The following is a 13,592-nucleotide window of genomic DNA, read 5'->3' as shown; positions in this document are numbered from 1 at the left end:
CGAAAAGTTCTCTATAATTAATGTATGTAATGTATAGTATAAAATAAATTAAAATACCTAAATAAGAGGGCGGCAAAATTGTCTTCCGCACTGGGCGGCCAACACTCACGCTACGCCACTGCTGTATTGTTTATAAATATTCCTATGATACACCTACCACACCATGCAATATATCCACACTCATGCATAAAATTGGCATTGGCTTCTGACAACAACATAAATTAGAACCTACACCAAAACATACGGCAAAAGGTACAACAGGCAAGATAAGAAAGACAACTTAAAAATAGCCCTGGTAGAATTCGATAGACACACTGATCCTCCCACAAAACGGTTCTTAGTGGGGACGCACTGAAGCATTCAAAATCATTGCCACTCCAGGATCATCCAACAGATGGTTGGAAGGCCTTGAGTTGAAAAAAGTTGTGAAAAGTGTGAAAATAGTTTGAGTTTTCTTGCTGAGTTAAACATGAGTTCAAAACATAGACATAAGGTGAGTTACTATATTTCAGAATTTTCTCCTTTATTTCTTTTTAATAAATTATCGCATATACAGGGAATAATATTATATAAAATTATTGTAGTTCGCATAGTTAATTTTGTGTTTGTTTTTAAAATCTCTATTTGAAACTCATGTGTTATTTTCTTGCGCATTCTTGTATGAAAAAAAGGTTTTTATTGATTCTTTCGAATAGAATAATAATGTGACGTTTTACTAAATATAATAATATCATTTATAAAAATGAGACTTGTAATTTACCTTACCTTAAAATGGTAATTTACTACCATAATCATTAATTTTGGTAAAAAATGATATAAATTTTGAAAAGCAGGGCACGAACTTTATTGAGGTCCCGCTGTTATTGCTTCCCTCCTCAATATCTTTTAGATGTTCCAGTACCAGTGCCAGTATCAATATCCGTGAAAAGGTAATACATATCTTCTTTAAAGTAATGGTCAATATAACTGGATACATCTGTAAGTTTTAAGTATTCTACAACTTTTGGAAGAAGTTTTGTAAAACTTTTGATGAAAACTGTTTGTAGTAAACTATTTTTAATGGGAAATAAGCCACAATTTTACCAAAAAAATGATTTTATTAACGTTTCGAAGCCCAAATCGGGTTTCGTTGTCAAAATACAAAATACTACAGTAGTATTTTACTTTACAGAAGTGCTTTCTTCTCAAATGAAGTTAGCTACTACAATTACAAAATCTTCTGCTGTCTTCAGCAGAAAAATGTCTTCAGCTGTTCAATTCATTTTTTTTAATGAATAACCATTTTCAATTTCGTTGCAAAACGAAAACACAGCCGAACCATGTTCTAGTCCAATCAGAGAGTGCTGCAAGCACCCCTACCGGTTTCGAAACTTATTAGTCTCTCATCAGGAGGCACATATGCTGCTCTCCCTGATCCAACCAAAACAAACCCCAGCGTGCAGTCCCGGATTGTAACCAGAGAAGGTTCCCATTGTTTTCATTCTGGTGGGGTGTAGAATAGCATTATATTGTTTTATATGCAATTAGAGTGAAAACTTAGTCTTTTTGCTAGCAGTTGCCGCTATGACATCTATGCCATTTCGTTCGTTGCAATCCGGGACTGCACGCTGGGGTTTGTTTTGGTTGGATCAGGGAGAGCAGCATATGTGCCTCCTGATGAGAGACTAATAAGTTTCGAAACCGGTAGGGGTGCTTGCAGCACTCTCTGATTGGACTAGAATATGGTTCGGCTGTGTTTTCGTTTTGCAACGAAATTGAAAATGGTTATTCATTTTTGATTTACATTTACTCTGTGTGGAGTATGAAGGGAACCATTCTCGTTGGAACTTTACCGCGCTGAGCAGATGGGACGTGAATTGTAAATTGTAGAATTCCCTCATCTTCCTTAGTCTCAGCATCCGTATGGCTTGCAAATTGTAGAAGCCTCGGAGGTGTAACCAGAGAAGGTTCCCATTGTTTTCATTCTGGTGGGGTGTAGAATAGCATTATATTGTTTTATATGCCATTAGAGTGAAAACTTAGTCTTCATTTTTTTTCTTTATAAGTGCTTCCAATAGAAATCTTGTAATCGGAAGTTGAATCATCATCACTATCTTTATCTACCAATGGTCTGAAGACTTCTATTGAACTGCCTTTAAACCAGTTCCTTAAATTTTTCAAACATGACACCCTCCTTCTTTATTTACTTCTTCCTCCTCTTCGCTTTCCCTGCCTTATCAATCTTAGCATTCAACCCCCTCCGTGGCTCAGTGGTAAGAGCGCCTACCTTTGGATCGAAAAATCCGAAAGATCATGAGTTCGAATCTCACCAGGGTCAGAAATTTTTAGTTTATTATAAATTAATAAATGAAAATAGTTTCTGTCCTTGTGGGATCGGTACTCATCAAAGGGACCTCAGACGTTCGGATACAATTAGCATCTCTTTGCAAAGACAATGACGTCGACTTTGCAAAGTAACAAGACACTTACTCAACACACACACTACACATGACAGTAGGTACCTGACTGTAAAAATTTACCGTACCTACCATGCCAGTGGCCATTAGTTGTCGAGGCATTAGCTAAATAAAAAAAAAATCTTAGCATTGCATTTGCTGCCCTTTCATTACGTGTGGCGTTTATTGTAACTTTCTCATTTTTGTTTTTGTTGTGGATAAATAAAGGACATTTGAAAAACAAAAAATTCAAAAACTTAATATTTTTCGACGTTTTTCAGTCAAAAAAATTTCATTATTTTTCTCCTAAATTGTTGTAAACTCTCATAGATAAAACCAAAACAAACAAAAAACAAAAAATAAAATACATCAAGGTTTATTAAAATCGACCGACTAGATCCGGAGATTACCTACTGTCCGTACGCCACGGAGTAGTAATTTTTGGACGAATAATTTTTGGCACAATCTAGAATACAGGAATAATAAAAAAAAATAAAAAAATTAATGTGTGTGTACTGTGTAGACACGATAGAAGTTATACTTGTATTATATGATTACTAAAAAAGTAAAAATCTTCCTTTGTAGATCGTATATAACTTATTTAAACATTTTTTCTAAAAAAGATCCAAGTTGGACTTAAAGTGGGTACATCACTGATACGATTCAAACAAACGTTTTCGGTCTAATCAGTCCATCATCAGGTTAAAGTTTCAGATCCAAAGTAGTTGAAACTAGCTACTGTGGTAGGTCGAATGACCTTACCAGTATAAAAAAAATAAGCCATTTCGGCTATGAATGTCGATGTTATAAGATTTAAGTGTAATTAACCCAAAATGGAGTCTTCATCTTGGCTTCAAACTAAAAGGTATTGAAGCCAAGATTAATACTCCATTTAGGGTTAATTACACTTAAATCTTGTAACATCGACTTATTGTCACTCTCGATGTAGCCGAAATGGCTTATTTTTTATTATATACTGGTAAGGTCATTCGACCTACCACAGTAGCTAGTTTCAACTACTTTGGATCTGGAACTTTAACCTGATGATGGACTGATTAGTCCGAAAATGTTTGTATCGTACCATTGATGTACCCACTTTAGGTCTAACTTGGATCTTTTTTAGAAAAAAATTTTAAATAAATTATATACCATCTACAAAGGAAGATTTTTTACTTCTTTAGTAATTTCTATTATGGTATACAGCCAATGAAAGGGATTCTTTCCTTTTTATATTCGTGCGGCAGATTCGTGCAAATATTATAAAAATTGTGCATTTAATGATAGAATCATATAATTTGGACCACATATACTACACATACAAAGGTTCAAAATTAGATATGAGGCCATCTCAGCTTTTACCTTTTACAAAAATGGCGGGCATTCAAAATGGCGACGATACATATGTGACTAATAGCACGATAACCTGTAAACGAAAAGTCCGACTTCAACCAAATTTAGCATATGGATTCATTTTTTGATGTATAAGATCGTGCTCCAGAAAAGTAAGAATCGGTTATCAAAAGTTGTGTTTTCCTGATTTTTTATGTAAAAATATGTTGTTGTTTTTTTTTCAATTCTTTTACCCTGTGTATATTAATTTTTCAAAAAGTTGATACCGGCATTGAAAAGAGCGTAAAAATATTTTTTTGAAATATTTTGAACTTTTTCTTATTTGAATATTATAAGAATTATTGTGCATTTAATGGTAGAAGCATATAATATATTTGGACCACATATACTACACATACAAAGGTTCAAATTTAGATATAAGGACATCTTAGATTTTACCTTTTACAAAAAAGGCGGGCATTCAAAATGGCGACTATACATATGTTACTAATAGCACGATAACTTTTGAACGAAAAGTCCGATTTCAACCAAATTTGGTTTATAGGTTTTTTTTTATGTATAAAGTAGAGTTCTTGAACCGAAAGAATCGGTTTACTAGAGGTTGTGTTTTTCCTGATTTTTTCGTAAAAATATGTTGTTTATTTTTTCAATTCTTTCAGCTTGTATATATTAATTTTTCAAAAAGGTAATACTGGCATTGAAAAAAGCGTAAAAATATGTTTTGGAGATATTTTGATCTCTTTAGTTATATTAATTACCATTTAATAAATGCATAACGTATCGTCACATGTAGGTACCTATGTGCGGCAGATTCGTGCAAATAATAATATAACAATTAGTGTGCCTTTAATGCTAGAAGAATATAATTTGGACCACACATACCACACATACAAAGATTCAAATTTAGGTATAAGGCCATCTCAGATTTGGTCTTTTACAAAAATGGCGGGCATTCAAAATGAATCTTCCGCCCATAGGTACATGTGAACATGCGTTATGCATTTATTAAATGGCAATCACATAATTAAAATGATCAAAATATTTCCTAAAAATAATTTTACACTCTTTTCAAGGGCTGTATTACCTTTTTGAAAAATTTATACATACAGGGTCAAAGAATTGAAAAAGAAACAACATATTTTTACATAAAAACAGTAAAAACACAACTTCTGGTAAACCGATTCTTCCAATTCAAGACCTCGATCTTATTCGTCAAGAAAAGAACCTATATACCAAACTTGGTTAAAATTTGACGTCTCGTTCAAAAGTTATCGTGTTATTAGTCACATATGTATAGTCGCCATTTTGAATGCCCGCAATTTTTGTAAAAGGAACAAAAACTGAGATGGCCTTATATTTAAATTTGAACCTTTGTATGTGTAGTATATGTGGTCCAAGTTATATGCTTCTACCATTAAACGCACGTTATGCATTAATTAAATGCTAATTAACATCACTAAAAAGTTCAAAATATTTCATAAAAAATATTTTTACGCTCTTTTTAATGGCGGTATTAACTTGTTGAACAATTAATACAAACAGCGTGAAAGAATTGAAAAAAAACCAAATATTTTTACATAAAAACCGGGAAGAACACAACTTCTGGTAAATCGATTCTTCCGGTTCAATACCTTAATCTTATACATCAAAAAAAGAACCTTCATACCAAATTTGGTTGCAATCTGACGTCTCGTTCAAAAGTTATCGTGCTATTAGTGACATATGTATAGTCGCCATTTTGAATGCTTGCCATTTTTGTAAAAGACAAAATCTGAGATGGCCTCATATCTAAATTTGAACCTTTATATGTGTAGTATATGTGGTCTAGATCATATACTTCTATCATTAAATGCACAATTGTTTCACATATCGGCTGCACTATATTCTATTATATTATTTCAACGAAATATATTTTAAACCGTTTATTTATATTTTATTTAAATAATAAACTAATTTTAATACTTACTACTTTCCAAATATTCTTAACAATATCAAAAATTAAAAAAATAGTTATTTTAGTTAAACTCTTATTCATCTTAAACTAAAAAAATTTGCAAGTAACTTCATGCTGTCGGTGTGCACGTACTTCATACTGTCATTTTTATAAAAATTCACTTTCAACATTTTTCCCAATCGCGCCTAAAGAAGAATAACTTCAAAAAAAAATTGTAATCTTCACAAATGTATAATAATATCCATAAAAAAGTTTAATGGTCATATATATTATAAATAAGATACAAAAAATAGAACTATAAATGCTATAGATAAATGAAAATGTGTCATTTTTTAGTATTCCAGAAGGTAATACTAACTTTAGTATCCAGCTTTCAAGTCCATATTGTATTATCAAAAACACGTAACATCTCAGAGCTCTTTGTTTCAGTTGTAATCTAAGGTTCTTGTTGCAGACAATTTTTTTCATTTTTTACAAACGCATTACTTGCTATTTCTATCCTGACCCTTGTATGTATGTATGTATGTGTGAAAAAAAATGGCTTGGATGCGAGTCCCTTAGCCACAGATTTTTATTTTATTTTTACCTCAATTTATTAGTTTTGTTATATTTATACGTATTTCACTTAAATGATTATATTTGTTCCTTTCAAGTAGTTTATGAGTAATTTAAATATTTCCATTTTATGACAACTTAGTAGATATTCTATACTAATTGGAAAATGAACTTGTGTTTGTCGTAAATTGTAATATAATTGATTTATACAGCGTGTCTACTTGAGTTGGAAACATATGGGAAACTTTTTTATTATTAATTTTACGAAAAAAAGTTATTCTTTATAAAAAGTTCTGCATGCCCCAAAACCTAAGATTCAATTATCAGATATCAAATTTTCTCAATATTATACGAGGTATGTCAAAAAATATGAATTTCGGCTAAGGGTAAAGTACCTTTATTTCTCTCAATATCGAAAATTCTTATGATAAAAAGTTGTTTGGAATTAAAAACTAAGATGAAATATGCAACAATATCGAAAATTCTTATTATGAAAAGTTGTTTGGAAATAAAAACCAAGCTCAAATATGTAATTACATGCTTCTAATTGGAAAAAAATATTTTCCAAATTTTTCTCAAATTTATTGATACTAACTTCGTTTTTATTCATTACACATACGATAACTCTTTTATTATTACTTTTACGAAAAAAAGGTATTCTTATGTCAAAGTTATGTTAAGTTATGTCAAAAAATATGAATTTCACTCAAGAGTAAAGTACCTTTATTTTTCACAATATTGAAAACGGTTATTAAAAAAGTTGTTTAGAATTAAAAACTATGTGTCAATATGCAATTACATCCTTCTAATTGAAATATAGTCTGGGCTGATTATCGGAGAACAGGCCATTTTTGGGAAAAGTTATTTACCAGCAATTTTATTGCTGAAATCGAATTATAAGATCCTATATATTAATAATATAGGTATGCAAAGTCCTCAGATAGTGTGCTACTTTTTTTATAAACAAAATGGCGCCCGAAAATCGTGTTTTTTTCAATTATTGCTCTACAACTCCGAAGATTTTAGCTTTACAACAAAAACACCCTAATAAAAATTCACCGTGATTAAATTTTGCATAGAGACGTGTTTTTCCCGATCTGCTCCGACGAAAATTTTCCTCGGAAAATGCGGGTTTTTCCAACAAAATCTTTAATTTTCAAATAAAGTTTTAGATAAGTGATTATTTACCAATAATTAAATAATTTGGTGACTTAAAAGCCTTTTTGGTTTAGATTATAGTTCCAGAAGCTGGTGAAAATTAAACGAATATTTTAGCAACAATTCAATTGTTAATTAATAATTTACGGTCGCAATAATAACCAAAATAATTAAGATACACTGATCAAACTTTGAAATCTTATAAAGATGAGATGTCTATTTAACATTTTGTCGACAAAATATAATTTTTTTATTTTTTTGCATAATCTTTAAATGTTTAAAAAAAATAGTTATAAACAAATTAACGTTTCTCAGAAAGTTTTTACTATATTATAATTTTAAAAAATAGCTAAAATGCGCATTTCAGATATCTTGAAAATGAATGCCTTAAAACTTTTTTGCAACCATTTGCAAAAAAGTTATGAAACAGCAAAGTAAACATACGATTACTAAGGTGTTTATAATTCTTTTTAATTCTTTCAAAGCGTAGAAGTGAGCTTAAAGTACAAGCTAATTATTTATAAAAAAAATATCGATTATCAGTTTAACGGTTACATTGTAATTAAAAATTATAAATATATTTTTTTGTAATTTACACGCGCGAAAGTAGAATAATACAGTACCGTAGCTACCCGCCCACATACACAACTCGCGCGAGTTTAAGCGTGTCAGTCGCTTCGAGTGAACATTTTATCTCCGGTTCTGTATCAAGCCTACTTTTGCGCTAAAAATTACAAAAAAAAGTATTTTTAATCTTTGATTAAAATATAACCATTGCACTAATTTTTGACATTCTTTGTGAGTAATTAGATTGTACCATAGACTCACTTTTAAGCTTTGAAACAATTAAAACAAATTATAAACAATGGAGAAATCGTATATTTATTTTGCTGTTTCATAACTTTTTTGAAAATGGTTGGAAAATTTTTTTAAAGCATTCATTTTCAAGAACTATGAAATACACATTTTAAGTATTTTTTAAAATTAGAATATAATAAACAATTTCTAAGAAATGTTAATTTGTTTATAACAATTTTTTTAAACATTTAAAGATTATGCAAAAAAATGAAAAATTTATATTTTGTCAATAAAATATTAAATAGGCATCACACCTTTATAATCTTTCTAAGTTTGTTCAATGTCTCATGATTATTTTGGTTGTTATTGCGACTGTAAATTGTTAATTAACAATTGAATTGTTGCTAAAATATTCGTTTCATTTTCACGGGCTTCTGGATTTATAATCTATACCAAGAAAGCTTTTATCTCACCAAGCTATATAATTATTGATAAATAATTACTGGCACAAAAAATTTATTTGAAAATTCGAGATTTTGTTGGGAAAACCCACATTTCCGAGGAAAATTTTCGTCGCAGCAAATCGGGAGAAACATGCCTCTATGTAGAATTAAATTGGGGTGAATTTTTATTTGAGTGTTTTTGGTGTAAAGTTAAAATCTTCGGAGTTATAGAGCAATAATTGAAAAAAATACGATTTGTTGGCGCCATTTTGTTTATAAAAAAAGTAGCACACTATCTGTGGACTTTGCTTACTTATATAAATAATATATAGGATCTTATAATTCGATTAAAACAATAAAATTGCTGGTAAATAACCTTTCTTTGTACTTTACTAATTAGACCAGCGTATTATAACTATTTTTTTTTCAAAATTTAAAGATTATGCAAAAAAAGAAAAATTTATATTTTGTCGATAAAATATTAAATAAGCATCTCATCTTTATAATCTTTATAAGTTTGATCAATGTATCATGATTATTTTGGTTATTATTGCGATCGTAAATTGTTAATTAACAATTGAATTGTTGCTAAAATATTCGTTTAATTTTCACCAGCTTCTGGAATTACAATATATACCAAGAAAGCTTTAATGTCACTAAGTTATTTAATTATTGATTAATAATTACTTACCTAAAACTTTATTTGAAAATTACAGTTTTTGTTAGGAAAACCCGCATTTCCGAGGAAAATTTTCGTCGGAGCAAATAGTGAAAAACATATCTTTATGCAGAATTTAATTGCGGTGAATTTTTATTTGGGTGTTTTTGTTGTAAAGTTAAAATCTTCGGAGTTATAGAGCAGTAATTGAAAAAAATACGATTTGTGGGCGCCATTTTGTTTATAAAAAAAGTAGCACACTATCTGCGGACTTTGCATACCTGTATTATTAATATATAGGATCTTATAATTCGATTCCAGCAATAAAATTGCTGGTAAAAAACTTTTCCATGAATTTTGCTAATTAGCCCAGAGTAATACTGTGAAATATAAAGGTGCTATAATATTGAGCGAAGTTCATATTTTTTGACACACCTCGTATAAAATTAATAAAAGTTGATATATCATGGTTGTGTCTTAGATTTTAGACCATGCAAAGTTTTTTATGAAGAATAACTTTTTTTCGTAAAATGAATAATAAACGAGTTATGATATTTGTAATAATTAAAAACGATGTTGGGTATCCAAAAAGAGAAAAATATTTTTTTTTCAATAAGAAGCATGTAGTTGCATATTTCATCTTAGTTTTTAATTCCAAACAACTTTTTATCATAAGAATTTTCGATATTGAGAGAAATAAAGGTACTTTACCCTTAGCCGAAATTCATATTTTTTGACATACCTCGTATAATATTGAGAAAATTTGATATCTGATAATTGAATCTTAGGTTTTGGGGCATGCAGAACTTTTTATAAAGAATAACTTTTTTTCGTAAAATTAATAATAAAAAAGTTTCCCATATGTTTCCAACTCAAGTAGACACGCTGTATATCTCTCGTTAATTTTGCATTCCAAGAAAATATGGTTTAAATCTCTAATCGAAACATTATCACAAAAACAGACTGATGATCCTGACCCTTATTTCTGTTATTTGATCATTATTTTCTGAAATCCAGGCTACAGATATTTGTATTTATGAATCCTATCTATCGATATATATCTCCCAAAGGTATGTTTGTATATTTGTTTTCTTTGTTATTATCTTACAAGAATAAAAAACCGCTAAACGCCTTAAAAATGAGTGGCACATACAATGTTCCAGCTACAAAAGATCTGATATGAACATTACGTGGCGCGAAAATGTATTTTTCTACGAGCGTGCAAAAATGTCTACTTTCTCGCACGCGTTTTAGTTTAGAAAGTTTTACTTTTCCGCACGCGTGTTACTTTTCCGCACGCGTTTTACTTTTCCGCACGCGTTTTACTTTTCCGCACGCGTGTTAATTTAGATATGTTAATATGGCCTTAAAGTAATTATAATACATGCAATAAACTAATATTTAGATATTATTTACTAATTTATTTCAAATATATCTTATTACGTTCATGTTTTAATGAAATTAACGCGAGAATTCGATGAAATAAAATAATTTTGACATAATATTCGAAAGTCAAATCAGTAGACAATAACAGGGGTTTTGAATCGTCGTCATGGAAACCAAAATCGTCGTCATCCTAACCAATGATGCTGAAAGTTTGGTTTTGACAACCTTGTCAAAGAATTAATTTGTGTATGTATTTTTATATTAATTAAATTAATTGATTAAGATTAGTTCATTTTTTAAAGACTCGTAGAAAAAATATTGTTCCTAACGCTTGCAGAGAGTCTCTTTTCCGCACTCGACTGCTTGCCGAACTCCCGCTTCGCGTTGTTCGGCAAACTGCAGTCACGTGCGGAAAAGTATGACTTTCTGCACTTGTTAGGAAAATAACTATTTCATTTTGATGTAAAACAAAATTCTAGTTTTATTTTAAAAGATTTTTCCATAATATTTGCTAAATTTGAAGTAAACGCGTCACAAAAGAGTAACTTTGATACAGTTTGAATTTTAAAATTTTTATAACGCGTTTACTTCAAATTTAGCAAATATTATGGAATTTTTTTTTAAAATAAGACTAGAATTTTGTTTTACATCAAAATGAAAATACATTTTCGCGCCACGTAATATTCATATCAGATCTTTTGTAGCTGAAATATTGTATACGCCACTCATTTTTAAAAACATTTTCGAAAACATCAAGAAAAGAAAAACGGCATATTTGGGTCACATCATGCGAAACGAAAAATACCAGTCCCTTCAACTTATAATCCAGGGTAAAATTGAAGGCAAGAGAGGAATAGGACGCAAGAAAATGTCCTGGCTCCGAAACATAAGGCAATGGACAGGGATTACCGACATACAATCACTGATACACATTGCAAGAAACAGAGAGTTAATGGAAAATGTGGTCGCCAACATCCATTAGTGGATTTGCATTTGAAGAAGAAGACTCATTTTTAAGGCGTTTAGCGGTTTTTTATTCTTATATCAGGAGTTTTTCAAAGTTATTTATAAATTAAATGTATGAAGTTGAATACAATGTTCCTCTATTACTCGTTAAGCTTTATAAATGGTCACCTTTGTTGCATTATCTCCCAAATGATCTAGTGTCCATCGAATGTACACTAGATTTTTTTCTATTCGAAATAGATTGAAAAAAAAATATTGAGATGACCGGTAAATGAAGTCGGATTACCCGTTGCCAGATCAAATTTAGCGTCGTAATCACTACAACTACATAAACCATTTCGGGAATAATTGGATTATACTTTTGTAGCTTAATAACTTCTAAAAGTCTTAACCGATTTTGATCAGTAAACATGAGTTTGAAAACGTATTTACCAGTAGTATCTGATGGATCTAAGGTCAAGTATGATAACTAAAGCTATTAAAGGAATTATTGAGCTTAAAAAACCGTTTTTCCCGTAGGAAATAGATTTCATCATACTTATGAAGCCTATAACTTAAAATTCGGACTTAAATTTTCCCGGATATGACGTATACACTGTTAGATTCGTCTAGAGTCCTTCTACCAACGCTCAGTTATTGGCGCAATTCGTAGGTTGAAATTTTGAGTAATTGTCGAAAAACCAAAATTTTCAAAGTAGAGTTTTTTAATTTTTCGGCTACACTGAGCCGTGTGTATGTTTGATCCTGGCGGCTTAAACACCACTTGACAGCTTAACTCAACACTATTGATTTGGTGTATTTGCGGTTCTCCTGTCTCTCATTTATCCGAAGATATATACCCCCAAAAATATGCCGTTTTGTACTTACCAAGTCCTCTAGCTGGCTTATTGGTGGTCAAAAGTCACAAAATACACCGGTTCTGAATCGGCCCAGACCCCCTCTTCAACAAACAGAAAAAAAATTCAAATCGGTTTAACTTTTAAACACACATACATACATATCCACAAACATTTCCCTTTTTTTAAATAAAAATTGAGTCATATTTCTGAGGTCGGTAACTTTTGAATGGTAAAACCGATTTTCAAAATTAGACATGCGTTGGAAAGGTAATGATTAGTACTATTAGAAGCCGCAAAGGTCGGACTTAAATTTTTGAAGTTTTTGGGAGTTTTGGAGACGAGAACGAAAAACAGACCCTAAATAGAAAGGGCCGTAAAATCCACACTCTTGGACCAAAATGGATGGTTGACATATGAATGGGAGAGTCTTTTCCTGAACTTTAAGGTGGGACTTGGTCGATCTTTCAAATCAGCCAGATTTGGAAAATCGAAAATTTCGTGTATATATAGTGTCGCGTGTAGGGGGGTGTTGGTGTGCGCCACTGGCGAGAACTGCGGTTCTCTGGTAATATTTAGTCTTTGTTATTATTATAATATACGGTATGCAGCAAAATAAACAGTACTGAAATGCGTATGCGTATGCGTATGCGTTATCACATCGTTATAACGTATGTGAATGTCGTATTAATGTTACGTGCTTCAGGGTGGTTCTCAGTTTTGCAGAAAAAAATTTTATCGTGGTTATCTATTTTCGGTCTTACGGAAAAGTTGACGAAAACGGTCCCAGCCTAAAATCAACAATGGTGTTAGCAGAACGAAGCAACCTGTCACACTGTCAGGGATTCTCTTCGAATACTGCGTGATTATTTTGAGAGATCGCCACTCACCAGCCCTAACGCTACCTGATGCATACATGGGAAATGCTGAAGGAGGCAGACGGATTCACCGTCTGATATTCCGGAATTACGGATCAGAATTAAAGATTTTTTCGTGCCAGAGTGCATCTTTAACATCTGTTTTATCGGGAACGTCGTCGTGACTAATCTTTGC

The 13,592-nt window shown here is 31.1% G+C and overlaps 1 protein-coding gene across 1 annotated transcript in view; it reads left to right on the top strand.

The window, feature by feature from the left end:
- The first annotated feature begins 316 nt into the window (after positions 1–316).
- LOC114331881 (SET domain-containing protein SmydA-8-like) overlaps positions 317–13,592 on the top strand; it is a 164,690-nt gene continuing 151,414 nt past the window's right edge. The window contains exon 1 of the mRNA XM_050646271.1: positions 317–493. Coding sequence (XP_050502228.1) covers positions 470–493 — 24 coding nt within the window. The 5' untranslated portion in view covers positions 317–469. The remainder of the gene's footprint in view (positions 494–13,592) is intronic.

Source organism: Diabrotica virgifera, chromosome 1 (assembly GCF_917563875.1).
Source record: "Diabrotica virgifera virgifera chromosome 1, PGI_DIABVI_V3a".
Lineage (NCBI taxonomy): Eukaryota > Metazoa > Arthropoda > Insecta > Coleoptera > Chrysomelidae > Diabrotica > Diabrotica virgifera.
The sequence above is the reverse complement of the archived record's forward strand: the minus strand, read 5'-3'. Positions and strand labels throughout refer to the sequence as shown.